Source organism: Aphis gossypii, chromosome 1, assembly GCF_020184175.1.
Source record: "Aphis gossypii isolate Hap1 chromosome 1, ASM2018417v2, whole genome shotgun sequence".
Classification (NCBI taxonomy): Eukaryota; Metazoa; Arthropoda; class Insecta; order Hemiptera; family Aphididae; genus Aphis; species Aphis gossypii.
In genome coordinates this window covers 43314180-43334170 of record NC_065530.1, presented here as the reverse complement: position 1 = coordinate 43334170, position 19991 = coordinate 43314180, and the positions used below count along the sequence as shown (strand labels likewise).

At 26.4% G+C, this 19991-nt stretch overlaps 1 protein-coding gene across 2 annotated transcripts in view; it reads left to right on the top strand.

Moving 5' to 3' along the window:
- Nucleotides 1–364: 364 nt before the first annotated feature.
- LOC114128382 (NEDD4-binding protein 2) overlaps nucleotides 365–19991 on the top strand; it is a 39133-nt gene continuing 19506 nt past the window's right edge. Inside the window, exon 1 of one of the 2 annotated variants that reach the window (XM_027992892.2) lies at nucleotides 365–589. Coding sequence is in view for 1 of the 2 variants with exons in the window: in XM_050198600.1 (XP_050054557.1) it covers nucleotides 5609–5653 (45 nt within the window). In the remaining variant the exon portion in view is untranslated. Of the gene's footprint in view, nucleotides 590–5527; nucleotides 5654–19991 lie in introns of those variants that run through there. The other variant, XM_050198600.1, reaches the window with a different exon arrangement.

Sequence of the window (19991 nt, the reverse complement as noted above, 5' to 3'; positions counted from 1 at the left end):
TATTTTATTAGAGATTTAATCTGCTTAAAACAAACTATTTTTCATTTGCGCAGTGTGTTTTAATCAATTATTATAATATTTTAATATTGATGAGGTTATATTGTAATTTTCAAATAATTTTTCATTATTAACTACTAAATTCTAAATAAAAAACATATCTACAAAAGATTAAAAATAATTTCTATTACTGCAAATCGAACATATTATTGTATAATAATATTATAATAAGTAATAACTGTACCTAATGTATTTTTAACTAATAAAATAATAGTTTGTTTTATCTTTGTTGATAGTGCATTTTAATAACGTCGAATAATGAAATTGTTTGAGCACTTTGCCATTCAACAGTAATAATTACGATCTTTTCTTAGTAATACGTGTACTTACCTTATTGCTTATACCAACATTGGTATACATGGCGTATATATATATTATATACATATATTATACATAGCGAAGTAGACCCGATACCATATTAGATTCAAATCACCAATTAGTTATTACTGTTGTTCATATTCGAAGATTACTATTTGTATGAAAATAGTCATATTAGTGAAAAATCAACTTAGGACTTAACAGACTTCTTTGGGTAAGTTCGTGAAAAATGTATTTAACTTATTTACATAATTTATTATAAAGTGTGACACAATTAATGTAAAATTATAAAATAATTAACTCATAATGTTAGTTTTATATTATCAACTATTATTAATATTAACAAAATACTGTTATCATAAGTGTATAATTTTTAACTGTCGTCGTTTAAACCAATAAGTGTCATATATTTTAATTACTTATGTCATTACAGTCATTATACTCATTACAGATAAATGTATATGATGTACACGAATTAGGCTTACAAAAAATTTAATATTAAATTGTCACATTATTTACTACAATTTATACCGGTGAAAATGTAAATTAACGACAGTTACTTTCCGCTTGGACTTACTGATATACATAAAGGATAAGCAGAGTATTATTAATAATAATTATTATTATTATATAATCAGTCATTTAGTATTTAAACAATATTATATGTATAATACAGGTACCTAACCGGAAACGGCGGAAACTGGTTAATTAGGAACAGTTGTCAATACTAAATAATAATATGACAATTGACAATGTTAATAAGACAGGTGGCAAAGGTACATAATATAATATATGATGATAAATAAAAATGCCATCTGTACTGTTTTTTTTTATTGTGAACGTACTAAGTAGGTATCATTGATGAAAACATTTTCTAAGGTCTTTGTTATGCCTCATTTCTTCTTATAAACGTACCTATATTATATTGTAACGAATTTCATGAGTAGACGAAACCTGTTATTTTTATATTATTCAATTCGTATTTTGATATTAGTAAGTCATCAGCCATGATCTGTTTTATTAAGACGAGACGAATATTTTAACTCAAATAATTTATGTTCAACTCTCGATGTATTATTTTTTATTCTGTTGCAGAGTGATACGCCTGCAAACATGCTCATATTCTAACATTTTTAATTTGTCATGTAATAATTAATTTACTAAAACTCTAATTCCCGGAAATTTTAAGTATACCTACTTAAGAATCATATCTTCAACATTTTTAAATTTGTACTCTATTTTAGGAATATTTTGATTAATCGAATTCTAAATTTGAACGAGCAGATTTTAAATTATTATAATATTTATAGTAAGAATAATAAAAGTCCTTAAAAATGTTTTATATTAATGTTAATCAATCGCATTTTTAAATCAACATAGCTACTTTGTCTTCAAACCCATTAACATGGACTTCTAAAGTATCCTTAATATATAAAGTTATATAACTCAAAAACTACTAGTATGTACAAATTTAGATTTACATACATTAAAATGTAAAAAAAAAGTTAGGTGATTAACCATTTTATTTTCAATTTCATATTACAAAGTAGTAAATGTTCTGAGAATTTGTATACATAAAAATTGAAATTTTAATTAATTTTTTCAAGAATATTAAGTAGAATTTATAGGGGAGGGGTAAATCCCTTCCTAGATGTTTCCAAGTACTCCCAAAGAATTTATTCATTCCACAATTAGTTATTATTCATACATACACTGTTCAATTTATTTATCATTAAAATAAACATATTATGTAACCATAATTTATTATGAATTTACTTTATTTACATTTTGTACATACAGTCATACAGATATAAAATATATTTTTGGTGGCAACATTTAGGCAGTATATGAAAGGTTGAAGCTCACCTGATTTTTATAATAGGGTTTGCCAGTCCCTCTCAAACAAAACACATAATAAATATATTTGGTTAAATGTCTGTCAATGTGTAGTTAATTAGGTAGTTAAAAGTATTTAACGTTGAAATGAACAGAATGGAATAGTACAAGGATACTTTCCCACAAAATGTTAGTTCACTATAATAGGTACTCCACTCATCAAAACGTTTTAAAAAATTGTGTTATTTAATAATTTGAAATTATGTAAAAAATTATTTTCAAAAATTTTAATATATTTTAAAATAATAAGTGATATTAAAAGAACCACTCTGTATTATTCAAATATTTACAGTTATATAAGTACTTATACGAGTTATACGTAACCTAGAGTTCTTCTGCGCACTACTAGCTAGTTACTAAGCTTATTCCATTTTCATTTATAGATAAAACTGATAATAGAACTTTCACGTACTTATAATAGGTAGATATAAAATGCTTACATACCTTATAGGTCTTATAGGTACCTACGTGATGTAATTATGTGTTTTTATTGTATGATTATAAAATTAATAACTACATTAATAATAAAAATATATTACTGATACTAGATTATACCATAAACTAGTACTAGATCATAATATAATTTCAATTATTATTATGCTATTTTAAATTACACACGATTAATGTGTTTTATCACATTGCATTAAAGTATTTTATTATAAATGAATAACCGAACAATATAATATTATTTTTTATTCTGGAAAAGTTTTTCTATAAAAATTCGTTTTTTTAATTGATATTTATCTATTAAAATGTACAATGGCAGTAGGATTATTTTGTTCCTACATTTTTACCATTTATGGTTTACAATAATAACATAGGTAGTATGCCTACTAAAAATTGATTTTAAACGAGATTTAATTTAAATGCATTTCTTATAAACACTGCGTGTTGCGTTTCAGGCAGGTACCTACGTATTTTAAGTAACGACAAAAACACGCACAGCTATTTCATTGAACACAGTTTCTTCTTATAATACTATACATCCTACACCAATCGAAATCTTCGACCCATTCTTATGTATTTGTGCTTATACAAAATGTTTAGAATCAAGATACAGTATGTAATTATTCTTATCTTTTAATATTTTTATAATAACGCACGCTGATGTCTAAACGAGTCGATTTTGACGAGCACTTTTAATAAAAAAAAAAATAGTCTACATAAAATCAAATCATTATTATTAATCTTCTCGGACACGACATTATGATGTTCAATAAGTGTATGCCCATCTAATCCTTTTTGTTCCGGTCTATAGCATATTACATAGGTACCATGTAGCTTGTTAATAGAGCGCAATATAATTTCAAACATAATTTTCAAACGTAATTGAAGGTATAGGTAGTCTACTACAGGCTGCAACGGGGTAAAAACGTAACACACGTCTTCAAAAACGGTTGTTGACGACATAATTATACAGTAATGATATAATATAACAACTGCTATACAATATATAAATTTCCTATTTATTTGTAATTGTACATCATAGGAATTATATAATCATATTATAATAATTAATATGCATTTGATTAGAAAAATGATACTCGTTCTGACGGGAATTCGAATGCTGCAAGCGTTATATTATAATTATATAAAAATATAATATTATATACTTATGATCTATAGGGACCTATATCAGTTTTTTCTATTACATAATATGATCTTTCCATACCTAAGTAAAATTTTACACCTATAACTATAGTATTAATATTAAAAAAAAAAAACAACAATTCAAAAAATATAAAATGCTATTAATATAGTGTAAAATAATCTTATGCGTCTATTTATAAAAAATTTATAAAGAGAACGTTATGGATAAAAATTTATATCTGTTGCTTGCTAAATGTGTTTTTTGAAAACCGGTGGAACGCTACACATTTGCATTCTTATTGATGTTCGATGCTTCGAGATGCGCCATTATATATTATATATTTTATACATTTTTTTTAAATATTCTCAGCGACTTAATAAATTACATATCGTTCTTAATACTCCTTAATAATTCTTAATACTATAGTATACTAATATTATAGTATAGTAACTATACTATAATACTATTATAATACTAACCTAACTTAACCTAACCTACCTTACCTTTACCAAACATGTTATCTTTACTATATACCGATAATAATAATCAAATTCACGCGTAGATAATTTTGAACTTGAAATACACGAATATTCACATTTATCAGTATATATATCTAAATCATTTGAATTTATGTTTCGTGGGTAAATGGAATAAGTTGATCTGGAAATTGTTGGAAATTACAACGTCTTGTAAAATAAATTATCAAGTAGACTTCCATTATCGAAATATTCTAATTTCACAATTTATTTTATTTTAAATTAACTGTCAAGAATAAATAAAAATCATTACCTACCTATAAATAATAACATAAATGAGTTAACAAATGTTAACGCAACATTGGATATGCTGAACACAAATTTACTATGTTTTAACGTGTGTTAAAGAAAAAGATGCTCTGACATCCTCCAAAGATTTTTATTAAAAAGTACGTTTTAGTTATTTAAATAAAAATAGGGGTTAATAATTATTCTAAATCAAGAACATAACACCGATATATCTATACCCGCCAAAACTGCTTCTTTTCATCAATCCTTGTCATATATTATATTATTGTTTCCCATTCCATTCTTACCTATTATTTAATAATAATAATAATAATATATAATATTATTACCTAGTGTTAATTATAATTACCTATGTCCTATGCACTTACTTATTATGGTATATACAAATCAGGAAATGAAATGGTATGAAATTTTCTTTTACTTGCAGAGAAATGTATAATATGTTCCCTAGATTTTTATCACATAAATTGTACGGGCGTGGGATGTGAGTACCTAACTTATGCGAGTGCCGATTAAGATAATTCGTTGCATAACATATCGTTGATCGCTACCGATAGGTATAGATCACACATTCAAACATAACAATGGATGTCAAATTGTAAAATACAACACGATAATAATACGTTTTTACGAACGCCCGGTGTGACCCGTTATCGTATTATGCATGTAAATAGGTATTCACCACGCAGTTCCCAAAGTACGTATATTATAATCGTTGAGATCAGTGCAAAAGATTTTGTTTTTCTCCTCGTCACGAAATGACGAAGATTAATGATAGACACGCCAATATATTTATACGTACTATATAGACTTCATTAATTATGACGTATACGGACACGTTTATTAGACGCACATTGTTATTGTATAGAACAATATACGCACAGCTAGTGAATAAATGAGAAAAAATACAGTCGAAGACCGGTAGCTATTATAGCTGGTGACGACGGGGCGCACAAATATAATGTTTACGCGTGTGTGTACACGAAACGCTGGGATTTCAGTAAAGGTCGGTATTTTTTGATAATTGTAATTATTGTTATATTGGTGATCGTGAACGTTAAAACATAATATTATACAGAGTGATTTATTTAAAAGTGTTTACATTCACAATTTCAATTATAATTAATATTTATTGAAAATATAATTTTACATATAGGTACCTAGGTTGTAGGTAGGTAATTTGATTTAAAACAGCGTTTTTAAATAATTATTATTATATTGTTACAAGTTTTTATCATTATTGATTTCATTTTAGGTTTTACTTATTTTAGTGACACTAATCACAGTATACATTTTTAATTTCATTTTTCAAAAAAGAATATTTTTTTGGAGTAATACATGGAAATCGAATTTTGAACAAATAGTTGTATTCTTATATATGTCGTAGGTGATATGGAAAATAATTTTTTTTATGAAAATACTAGTCTCTTTTTAAACTAATCATTTTTAGGTAAGAACATTGTCTATGTTTAATAAAATAAAATATCGTAAAAAACCAAAGAGAGAACACAGATAATGTTCTTAGTTATAAAAATTTGATAATACCTAAGTCAATCCACTCTAATATCAAAACTAAAAACACAGTATTGAAACTGGTGAACACAAATTTACTATCTCGTAAGTAAAACGGAGACAACACGTCATACAGGTACGACGTCCTCTTAAGGAAAAAATTGGAATAAGCTATCAACTTTGAATACAATTTAGTAATACAATACTTTCTATAAATAGAATACATTTAAAAATTCATGAATAACTTGTATAATTAAAACAATGAATAAATAAATAAAATTTATTTTACATAATATATACTCGTAGATACATAAAATGGCATAGGTACGCCATAGGATCTATCTAATAGCAGTAATAACCTAATTAATATAAATTGTACATACAATTTATACCTATTTGTATTATAATAATTTACAATATTGATAATAATTAAAAAAAAAAATTGTACTTTTATAATTCTTTTTTTGAGTGGAGGATGTAATAATTTTGGAGAAACTAAGCCCTATAGTTGAAAGTCAACAGTTGGACCGGTTAACCCTTTTCCACTGAGCCGGACACCTTCCAGTACGCCTCTAGTATAATATAATTTGTTTATAGGTTATAAAGTTCAAGTATTTTAAGTTTAAATAATCAGTGGATTACAAAAGTACATGGATAGAAATACCCCGAAAATGTTCAAAAGTTTACAAAATAACAAAATGTAAAAACTTATATGAATCACATTGTATACACTCGTATAATACACCTATATTATAATATATTATTATAGGCAACAAAAACAGAATGTATTGTAATCATAATATAATAACAACGGCGACGATTATTCCTCTCTCAATTGCGGTCTGTAGGATTTGATCAATCTAAGCAGCTATATAATACGATTATTATTTATAATATGCCATCGTAGACTTGTTATTACCACCTGACTGCCGAGTAGGGTACGTTCATCCCGTATCCAACCTCTTTACATGTATACGAGTATTATAAACCTTCATTCATTATTTTTAATTTATATATATATATATATGTCACCCTCGCGGGTCGGACTATATACCTACGAACCTACCTAGTATGCTGTTAGTAATACGATACATCAAAACATTGTTAGTGTATGGTAATATTTCAGTAGCTGCAGCCGTTACTGCGCAGTATTTGGACTTAGGACATACCATTAGGTTTATATTTATTTTATTTGTATTTTTTATATAGTTAGTTTTATCATTTTAATATGTCGTTATATGTTGATAAACAACATAGGAATGAATATTATAGTCGGGATACTTATCTACAACAAAATATGAATCTAATATAATATTATTCAATGTCATAAGGGCCACTGTCACTTGTCGAAGTCGGGGGAACCCCCCCCCCCTCCATCGTAAATTTACAATTTTTTTTAAAAATTATTGGTTGCGTTTAGATTATAATATTAACTAATATTAATATTATTATGTACAATCAATTATTATAAACCACGTCTGACATGGTTACCATGATTATATAAACAACACTTTCACGTTAGTGTTATTGTCTTAAAAATTTTAAGAAATTTAAGTTGTATTTAAAATCGATTTTTAATTATGTCAGTAAATTAATAGAAATCGTGGATTTTCGATACTGCAGTTCCAAGAATAGTGAGAACTCAAATGCGTTAGGCTTGTATTTTGTAAACGATGTTTTATTAATCAAAAAGTGTTTAATAATAAAATTAGTGACACTCCTTCCTCATAATACGATATTTCTAACTCGGTATTGATATTATTAAAATTAATTTTATAAACTCAAATTTAAGTATTTCTGCAGTTTGTCAATAAAATTCTCGATCGTAATAATTATACATATTGTGTAATATTTGTATTTCGAGTTGTCCATGGATGTTATTTGTGTTTGACGTATGTTAATTAGTAGTCAAACATGCACCTAAATATAAAAAAAAAATTTCAAACTTGTTTAAGAAAAATTCCTCTCTGGTTTTGAATGTTGTGACTAGACTATAAACGTATCTTTGCTTACATAATAACTGACGGTATACAGTGTGATTTCCCAAGCACAACCCACCCCATTATTTTGTTTTAACAACGAATTTCTTTAAATTTAATTTTTTTTAATTTACCTTATATTTTTAAATACTCTGATTTTTTAGAATATTAAAAGAATGTCTTAGTTATAATAAGGCAATATAACTTATTTTTTTTAAACGAGAATCACCCATTTTCTTTAAAAATTTGTATCCAAATAACTTTTTTTCAAATATTTATACATCTAAATTAAAATTTTAATGAGTATATTTTTTGATAATATCTGAATAATAAATAAAACTTAAATTTTACATCTATTTTATGTTTAGTATTAACCATTTTCAAGGACTATTTTCAATAAAATACATACATTTTAATAACTTTGAAACTTCTCGTTCAAATGTATATTTAAATTCCTTTAAATTTTAAAAATTTCACACACAACAATTCAAAGTTAAAAGTATCGGTTTTTAATTTAAAAAAAAAAAATAAACTGATTTCGCCACAAATTACTTCTTAAATTATGTAAAAATTTAAATAATTGAAAATATGACTCTTGACAATATACCTATTTAAATAATTGATTAATAAAGTAAAAATAATGAGGTTTGGCATGTTTAGTGAATCACTCTGTATATATAAAGTACTGTATCTATGTCATCAGTGAATACATTTGTATACCTAGATACACACGTGGTATTAATTAATGTCTAATTATCATAATTGATGTATAAATAATTGTTATATATTAAACATAATATATACGGAAATACAAATAGCTATTTTAATAAATTATAAAATAATTGCGCATCCTATTACACAATACATAATATTATTTCTCGGTTCAACAATTTCTTTTCGATAAAACATTTTTGTATGAAACATTTGTTTTCATTTTTTGAACTGTCCATTAAATGAGTTTTTAATTTCTGTAAAACTATATTATATGTACGACTAAACTGTCTAAACTACTAAAGACAATTGAATAAAAACACAAATCTACTAATATAAATGTATTGAATACAATTTAAGATTTTAAGACATAAGTGAACTTTTTCTACGCTATCCATTCTACACACTACATCATTCTAAAACTACAATGCATAATACATTTGTTTATCAGTATATTCAATATTGTGTCTAATTTGTACTTTGAATTTTTCACTAATACATTGGTTCTTTTTTTACCAGTATATTGTTCATAATATATTGTACTTTGTTCTTTTCATCAATATATTGCTTTTTAAAATTACTTAATCGCGAAAAGCATCTTTTACTTATTGTTCGTATTTTTTTTAACCAGAGCGTTACATACCTTCTGTTAACTTCTTAAAGCCTTAATTTCGAGACCAGACAGAACTAACGTTCCACTTGTGCAAATTGAAAATAACCATTTGGGTTTGTCTAAAGTACTACGAATTAGATTTGCGGTATCAGTAGACATACCTTTCGGTGTACTTTTTTATTTCACATAATTGATTATTAGAGAATTGCAAATCACATTCGATTATGAATTACAAACGTTGTTTATGGCATATAATGGTGGGACCTGCCGCAGACCAAGTGTAGTGTCAACCAAATGTTTACCTTTTTTGTTAAAAATAATTAATGTTCATAGATTTCATAAATATAGTAGTTTCAAATGAGTGGTAGTTCTTTATTTATTTTAAAGAAGCTAGAAACATTTAATTTTTAAAGGATCTATAATTATAAAATCAATGGTGTAATTTTATTTATTGAAGAAAAACGCTCTATTTAATTTTAAATTGCACATTAATTAATTAAAATTAATACAGTAAGATTAAATTCGAACTATCTACACATAATTAATAATTTAATTTTTACGTTCTTACCTATATGAGAAAAAACACGTTACAAACAATACTTGAACACTAATCAGATAATGAAATAAAAATTTAAATATATTGCCTCCTTTTGACAAATTCCTACGGACGCCATTGAATATTATGTTTATAGTCACCTGCCCACTTATCACATGAATAATGTGAACCACGGCAATTACATTGGCTATAAAACTAGGGGGCCTTAATGATTCAAACCCCACAAAAAATTTTAATTAGAATACTTTCAATAATTCGATGACTGCAGAAAATGTTCTAGTGTACTAGATATTTACAAAACATATTAGTATAATATATATTACCTATAATGACTGTCGTGTTTGAAAAGATAGAATACAGTATAGCCGTATAGGCACTTAATAATTAGAAGTATAATATGTTATTTATATCACTATAAAATTATTGTTTACATTATATTAAATTACCTATGTAGTAGATATATAAGTACATTTTTATTTGATTTATTTTTTATTTAATCCACTTTCAAAATTATTTTGTTAAAATAGTGAAACTGAGTACTTCTATTGCATCAATAAAAAATCATTTTAGCCAAGACTCAGCTCTCCCCCACCCCAGATTGAAAAGACTATTTATGTCTGACGTCTGAACACTGAAATGGCATATATACCTGCAATCTGTAGCAGCTACCTACTCAAACGGGACAAGAAAAGTGGAAAATCGTAAGCGTTCGCCACCTGTATATGTATAATATATATATAAAATATACACACCTAAGCAAGCGTGTTTATATTGTGTGTGGGAAATTAAACGCACTGTGTGTGAATATATCCTTTTTGGGTGTCTACGGAGTTCTCACGGTCTTCTTGAGAGCCAGCTGTTTATAAAAAGGACTCGGACCGCGAGGACCAGCTGCGGCGAAAAGGTCCTGCGATGATGCATGTACCCGTGTATAATACAGCCATACGTGTGTGTGTATACGTTTAAGCCGGGCTGCCTTATCAACCATTATCTTATCCTCAGCTCACTCGTCGTCTCAGCTGCTGTGTATGCCACCCCCACACTGCGTCCTGCCCATCCTGCACCCGCGGAGTACCGTATAGAAACGTCGACGCATTTTAGCCCCCTGCAGACTCTCTGCGCTCATAAAATTTGGTACTCGAGGCCCGTTTATTCTTTTATATGCAGTGATATATATATAAAAAATAAAAATGCATACTACAATTTATAGATAGATTTTAAGAAGATACTAATAAAATATTTCTACAAATACCGAAACAACGTTAACTAATGTTAACCTAACATAAGTTATAACTATAAACTGCAATCTTTATACCTTTATCTATCTACATAATATGTTAAAATGAACCTGTATTAGATAAACACATTTGAATTTTCTATTTTCTACTAAACTGTAGATTATATTTTTTTCATATTGTACCTATATTTTTAATTTTATTATCACGCCACATCGTGTCAATTTCAAGGTTGCTATTTAATACGTGACAACGAATTTAAAAGACTGTTAATTAAGTTTTATTGATATATCCACTATACGTTATGAAATTAAAACGCAATACCTCGAATTACTGTCAATTTAATTTTAATCGGACTTAGGTATACCTACTCTTGCACTATGCAGTAAACGAAAAAATTATTGAAAAACAACCCGAGTTTAAATGTTGAGAGTTCAACTTTAACATATTCTTACCTTGTATAACATATATATTTCGATTAAAAAACTAATTCTAGATACTATTATAGCAAACGGGTAAAATTGTTTAAATATGCTAACCATTTAATATATTTATAAACATATTTAAAGTACCTAAATATTATATTAAATAGATACATTTTTATTAATATATAGTCATTTGGGAGTGAAGTTGAGCTTTGCAGGTTGTAAATTGAGTATGCGATTTATCCTGCAACTCCTCCAAGGATCCTAGAATAATCAATTATATGCGACATAAGAAAAATAATAATAATAATAACAGAAAATCGTTATTGTATTAATTTATTTTATTTAATACCTGCTAACACCGATAGGCAGTAATACCCACTTAATTGGCTATTATATTATGTTAATCTTAATATCGATGGTTTTAAATTGTGTTACCGTAAAATATTAAATATAAAACGATATTGAGTCTACAACAATTCTATTAAATCGTTTACTTAATTAAATGATAACAAACAAATAATCTAACGTAATTTTAATATCATATTACTCATTTTATAGCCATAAATATTCCATATTATATTTTATCAATGGTATTACCCTTACACTCTAGTATTAAATATTGATGTGGATTGATGACGATACTGATGTTGAAAAATTGAATAGGTACCTACATAAGTACACAACTAGTATTAATATATTAGTAATATATATATATATATATTATATAACCAAACTATGTAAGTAAATGAACAACTATAGTTATAATAAACAACTAACTCGTATATTAACCATTAAGAGTTGAAAGTTACATATAAGGATATGTAATTTTCACGTTACAATTTTAGAATATATTTTTTTTAAATAACTTCTTCGATGATAAAAACAGAAAGAACTTGTCAAATACAAATTTTGCAAGGAAACTAAATCCCCAAAGCCTAAGATATCGATATGTCACAATGTCCCCTTGTATAATATATAAGGTATAGTGATCACTGATAATAATGATAAGTTCATCTACATCATGGGTGTAGGTTAATTGTTTTTGTGTGGAAAATTTCAAATTTATTTCAACAAATACATTATTAAACTAACTTCTGTCTTCTGTTGTAATTTACGAATTTTTTCGACAATTTAGGTAGGTAATTAATTATTTATAATTAACGTTTTACACACGATTGTCGGCTAATGTTTTTTTTTTGTTTTTGAACACAGTATTTGAATGGTTTCTCATTTAAAAAAGACGTATTCAATGTCAATGCGATGTATCGTTTTACCCTTTAACCGCAGGTATAAGGAAACCAAATGTTTTTGGTCCATTTTGAAAATCATATACTGGAACGCTACACCTGATTTGTGTCGATAAATTTTGAAAAAAAAAACCTTTACCGTAAGGGTGGTGTTTCGTGGAATTCAGTTGACATTGACTTTAGCTCGCGAGCCACAACCATGACAATAGTGCTCTATATAAGGGTAAAATGTAACATACAATTGGCATTGTGTATATTATGTATATACCTGTTCGTATATAACATAAACTCATTGTATATACACGTGTGCACTTGAACCCGAGTTCCTGTTTCAGTTTTATGTTGTTTACTTTATTTTGCTTTAGTATATTCAAAAATATAAAAACTATCGAGGACACTTTTTAACTCTGTAGACATCGCAGTTGTATGATTATATATAACCATTATTATAATACTACCTGATACAAAATACGAGTATATTATATATTTTCATCTGTTATTTGTTATAGTGTTTTCAAATATGAATACACAATAACAGCCTAAACCTGTAGATATTATAAATATAATTAAAACTTATAAATAAAATGTATTTAATTAATTTATCATTTTAGACAATTCCTATACAATAAACAATATAATTTTAGTATTATCAGTATACTTAGTTTTAATAATTAGTAAAAAAAATATAGATATATTGTTATTAAAAAAAAAACAATAATGATATTATATAATTAATCGTGGTTATAAATTATTCATATTTCATATTTCTATAGATCATATTATTATATATTTTATAGATTTATTATATTAATAGTTATTAATAAGATTATCTACCCGCGAAGTGCTATCACTCAATCACTGTATGATTTTTTTCAACATTCAACAAATGAACATATATAATAAAGTAAGAACCTTTATTCTTTTAGTACTCGCGCAAATTATTGTATTATGATTTCACCACGGTAGTATATATAGTAAGATTTAAAAATTAAAAGTTAATTATATAAGGATATACTCGCAGTAGGTGTATAATGAATTATCTATACTTTAAAGTTGAAACAGATATTTTGAATTACAGTGGAGCGTCAATTATTATTAACATAAAAAATATATTTTTATTTTATATTTTAAATTAATTTTACTACGCATTTACTTTTATCAATACATTTGTATTAATTTTATCATATAATAATTACGATAGGTACAGTGCATTAGTTTTATTTTTAATTATAATATAAAACATTTAAATGCATATTGTCCATTGTATATTTTTAATCACTGGTTGATTACCTGCACACTCCTCCCCCCCCCCCAGGTCAAAATTAATACAGATAATCGACAATCTACTGTATATAAATATATATATATATATCATTTTTTAATTATATAATACAGGTAATAAGTATACATATATTACGTAGTTTGCGATGATTTGTGCAGACTATAAAAGTGTAAATTGGTTTGAAACAATAAAACCAAATAATTACAACATTATACGATATATGTACTTGGCGGATAGTTATCGCTGTCGATGTTTACAATAAACTGAATAAACTACCTATAATTATATAGACACAAGGGAAGATACTTTAAAATATAAATACCTACGATATTTGGTAATGTCGAAAGATTGTAAAAGACGTTTTGCTGGGTTTTATTGTGTTAACAAACTAACACTGGCGGTAATGTGAAATCAAAGACCCGCCTTAAGTTATATATTTACATACTATATCGTAGCACTACTATACAATAGGTACCACGACTGAGTTTAGATTAGAACCAATGCCGAGGAGCACAAACGTGTTTGGTCGTTTGTCGTGTATTCTTATATTATATTAAGATAGGTACTTTTTTAGTTTCTGGACGTTTTACTGTGCTGTATGTTGTAATCGTATGCAAGCGTTGTTAAGTATAACGTATTTTTGAAATTGGTAACTTTTTTTTTCTATAGAAAATATTAATAAATTACAAATTTAAGTTGGGATTAAAAAAGTGATAATTTCTTTGTATAAATTATCATTTTTATTATATATTAAATAAACGGCAACTACCCGAGGAAAACATAATAGTTTTATTTCGTATAATTTTTTATTCAAAACGTATTTCTTATATTCCGTCTTCGTTGTTTGTCATAATTCATTCTGTTTATAATATTATAATAATAAATGGAAAATAAAAAGTTATAATAATTACTCTGTACCTACTGTACTCGCAAAAAAAATGGAATTAAAAAATTATTTATTTTTCCCATTACAATATATTATAGTGCTGCAACCTAAAAATCGATATTGATTTTTTCAAATATATTTTTCGTCTAGAATCTAAACGCATATATTATGAAATCCTCGCGCCTCGGGGACATTATAATAATATCTAAATTCCATAAGCCCTCATAAAGTCATAAAATTTATTTTAATCGTTTATAGTATTGTCTATGAATAATTAATAAAAAATAGGTGCCTAGTAATGGATATAAAGTGATTAGTTCTTAAGCATTTACACTGTGTATCTATATCTATGTTAATAGGTAATTGTGTCATTATTTATTACTTCATTATATTTTTTAAATAGGAACATAATAACACTATTATGCATATTTTATACTCAAAAACTACGTAATATTTATTATTATAAAATTTTCTTTTTTGAGGTACCTATAAATTATATCAAATTCACTTTAGAATTCTTATTGGAACGAGTTCTATTTTAAAAACGTTAACGAAGGATCGAAACTAATTCCTTTTATTGGATATAGAATTGAGTAACGTAACAAATTAAAAACTTAACATTGGTGCTAATAGGACAAGTATTATGGTCCACTTAGCTATTTTAAGCCAAGCGTAGTTATGTTTTAGAACAAATACAAGTAACAATAATTAATTGGGTTGAGATTTTGATATTTTAAAATATGCACTTTAAAATTGCATTATTAATGTATTTCTTATACAGAAAGTCAGGAAATCTCGTGAGAATTTATCCATTGCAATATCTTCTGAAATAATGAAATAATAGAGATATCATAGGTAATTTTGTATTCTGTTATTTTTTTTTATATATATAACCACAGGGACAAGGACTGGACTACAAGTACTTTATATTTTAATTTAATTTAATGTTTTGATAAAAAAGTTTTAAAAAAATCATTTTTTATTTATTTTCTAAAAATTGAAGATAGCCATTTCATAAAGTTTATTTTTCTAAAAATCTTGATGTTTTAGCATTTTATTTTCATTAATTTCATAATTTTAAATATTTTTTCTAGTCTTGAAAAAAATTATGTGAATTATTAAATTTAATACCATTATCCAGTGATGTCACACATGTGGCCCGCGAGCTCGTGCGGCCAGCAAATGCTTTCAGTGTTGTAAAAAAACATTAAAAATCTTAAAAAAATAAAATGTTGAAACATCAAAATGTGTACTGTACAATTCTAATTTTTTTTTTTTGAACACATTTTAAAACACTAAAATATAAGTTTATAGCTATCGCTTCTTCAAAATTATTTTTATATAAATATTAAAGATATGAAAACGACAATTGACTATCATTTCAATCCTATAGTACTTACTCGCCATTCGACACTACCTATATATGTAGATCACTACCTATATTATTATGTGTCCATACCTCGACTTGCAAGGTAGGTACCTACGCTAGATTTTATTAAAATAATAAATGTGTGAATATTTTTCTAAAAACTTGTCAAAATATGTAAAAAATATAATTAAAGTATAATTAGGATTTCTGATCCTCCTAAACTTCACTTACGAGGGTGCGTTTTAAAACGCCATAAAGAAAAATTATACATCGCATCAAAGCCCTAATAATAACAAAAAGTAAATTATTAAGATTTAAAAAAAAACACCCTGATTATTATAAAATGTTATATTGTCTTGTTTCAAATTTACTTAAATACCGTGCCACGAAGTAAAGATTGTAAATAATCAAATGAGAAAAAACGAATACCGCTCTATTGCGAACAATTAATTATAATATTATATTAGATAGTATATAAGTATTATTTCAATGGGGCCAAGCCAATCTTGACAACCTTATCGTTCCCGTTATTCAAATTAGATTTTTCCGTGCACGCTGATCGACGAATGGATTTCTATAGTTTTACATTCATATTATAATCCATTTTGAAACGAACTTTGCACTATTAGACATGTTAACATTGACTTTTCGACTCCCTGTGTACGCGCATAGTCCGTTATTGGACTGTCGACGATTAATTATAGATCACGTGATTGATAAAAAAAATTTTGTTACACACAGTTTAATATGTTTCGTGCATGATACACGTGCGCTTGTGATTTATTATTTATTTATATTGTATCTTTTTCGTTTTTTTTTTTTTTATCTCCAAATTTTTAACATTTTTTTTCTTCGGCAAAACACTAATACTAATAATAAAAATACTCCGTGAAGTTACATTGGAATTCGTGCCTTATGACGTGATTGATTGCATATCTTATAATATAAATTATAATATACATATAAAAAATAATAATAATAATCTTATTATCATGTGTAAGTACTGCAATACTTTACATATGCATATACATATTATGTATTATTATGTATGTACATATCATAATATATGCAGTATGCACAATATAATTTAATGTACATTTCACGCTTAATTATAGAAACCGACTGCAATAACTTTTTTCTGCATTTTTCAAACGTTCTTTTGTTTTAACTGCGCGTGTGCTGCCCGGTGGTGGTCGTCGAATTAATATACATATTACATTATTGTAACATAATATTATGTACATGTATATAGTTTTGTGTTAACTGTGTTGTCTATACGAAAATAAGTCTTTTATTAAATATAATAAAAGCCTCGGCAAATAAATGTAGTCATTGGATAACTACAATTTATTTTCTTATAAGTAATAATTTAATGTTAATGATTATGCGATTTTGTTTACGAGATTTTTTTTTTATAATAATTTATTTACTTGAATTTATTGTATGCATTCGTTTGATGGTTATGTCGTTTTGTCCTGTTTTGATTGGTAAAGAAACTCAGGAATATTGTGTTTGACTTTATAAGCTGTGCAAGCTTCCATTTTCTATACTCGGCAAGAATATGTTAAACTGTTAGTAGGACTCTACTCCGTGTTGAACATTCGGTTTTATCTTCTTTGCTCATAGGTATAACATAATCGTAAAAATAAGTCTTATTATATTAGGTATTTAGGTATATAATATACATACAAGACAATTCATTTAATTTAATTAATCACGATCCTGGCCTTAAATTTATCCTTCCGATTACGTTTGATCAAATTCTGATTTTTAAAACTGTTAAGTGTAGATACTTACACAGACACCATATTATTTAGTATCCTGCGTGTACCCCGTAAAAAATGTGATTTCTTTTTTTTTCAAACGATCGGCTCTTCCTGTTTTATTTAAAATGCTTATTACATTAGTTTTAAGCAGAAAATGATTGATCTTATTGAAATATTGATGATAGTCCAACACTCTTAATCCTGCAATATTAATAATATATTATACATTGTACAACAATTTTATTATCATAACACTCATAACATTTTCTAAACCTAAAATTACTGCTCAATGCTCATATATGTTACTCGTAGAAGAACAGTGTAATTCAGTGGCGTGCTCAGAGTTTTGTTTTTTAGATAGAGAGACTTAATTGTTATACTAATAGTAGTGTCTTATACTTAGGTATACAGTACCTACATTGAAAGCATTTTTAAGATTTAAAATTTCAGGGCGGAGGAACTGTATCCATTTAGGGATCCATTTTACAAGTTATACGCCAATGATAAAACGAAACTTACCAAATTATTGAATACAGATGTGAAATAATCAGTTCGGATGTTTTTGATTTTCTACTTCCAGTAAGTCCACTCTTGTGGAGTTAATAATAATAATAATGTTATAATATAGAATACTCTCATGGGCCAGATTTGTCGTTTACTAAATTTTAGTAGGTACTTATTTATAATGTGTAAGGTTAGACCAATTGGAGGGCCAATTGTTAGACGCTTCAAACTTTATCTAGGAAAATTCTAAATTTCAATGTATAGACCTTCAGACTTTCTAGTTTGAAGTTAAGAAAACAAAACCTATGTAGGTATTTGGCTTAATTTTTTTATTAAGCTATATTCAATGGCTTTTAAAATTTTGCTAGCTAGGTAGATACCCTACAGTTACCCGTATATTATACACAATTCGGATATTTTGAATTGTGGTTGTCGTAGATTTATTTTTGATATACCTACTTGTATTATTTATGAGTTAAAAAAGTTTCTTATTATATAGAAAATTATTACTTATAGTAGTCGTAATCTATAATATAGATTTTACTATTCTTGACCATATTTTCTGAATTATACGCACACGTCCGTTTCTTAATTTTCTTTTTTATTTAACGTGATTAAATTTAAAATAGAAAATATAAAAACTAAAAAGAATTAATGTTTAAAACATGCATTTGACTCATTTGAGTAATTACTTCAAAAGCATTTAAACACTTTTAATCAAGTATTTTACAACTTAAAATACTAACCGACGAATACGCTGGTTTGGTTTATCGGTATTTTATAATCATAACGATATTATTATGATAAAATATCAAAAATATTATTATAACATACAGTTTTATAATATTAATTCAATCGTAAAACTAAGATTTTAGCTTCGAAATCAGATAACTTAAAGTACACCACACCGGTGGCTCTTCCATTTTTCCCGTTAAGTTTCTGCACGAAGACTTTAAAAACAAAATCTGGCGCTAATATTATTATGTAGTATTATAGTAGTGATCACGCGGTGCATATTTAGTATTTCGAATGATAACAAATTCTGAAATCAACAGTTTCCGAATGACATTGTTCATTTCATTGAAGTTGCTGCGTCTAATACTGACATCTGAGGATTACGATTTACGAAAACAATAATACATTTACATATTAGGGCATAATATTATATATATAAAAATTACATGTATTATGTATAAAAATACAATAGTGCGTCAATCAGGATATTTATTTTCCGTATACCTACTCATACGAATGGA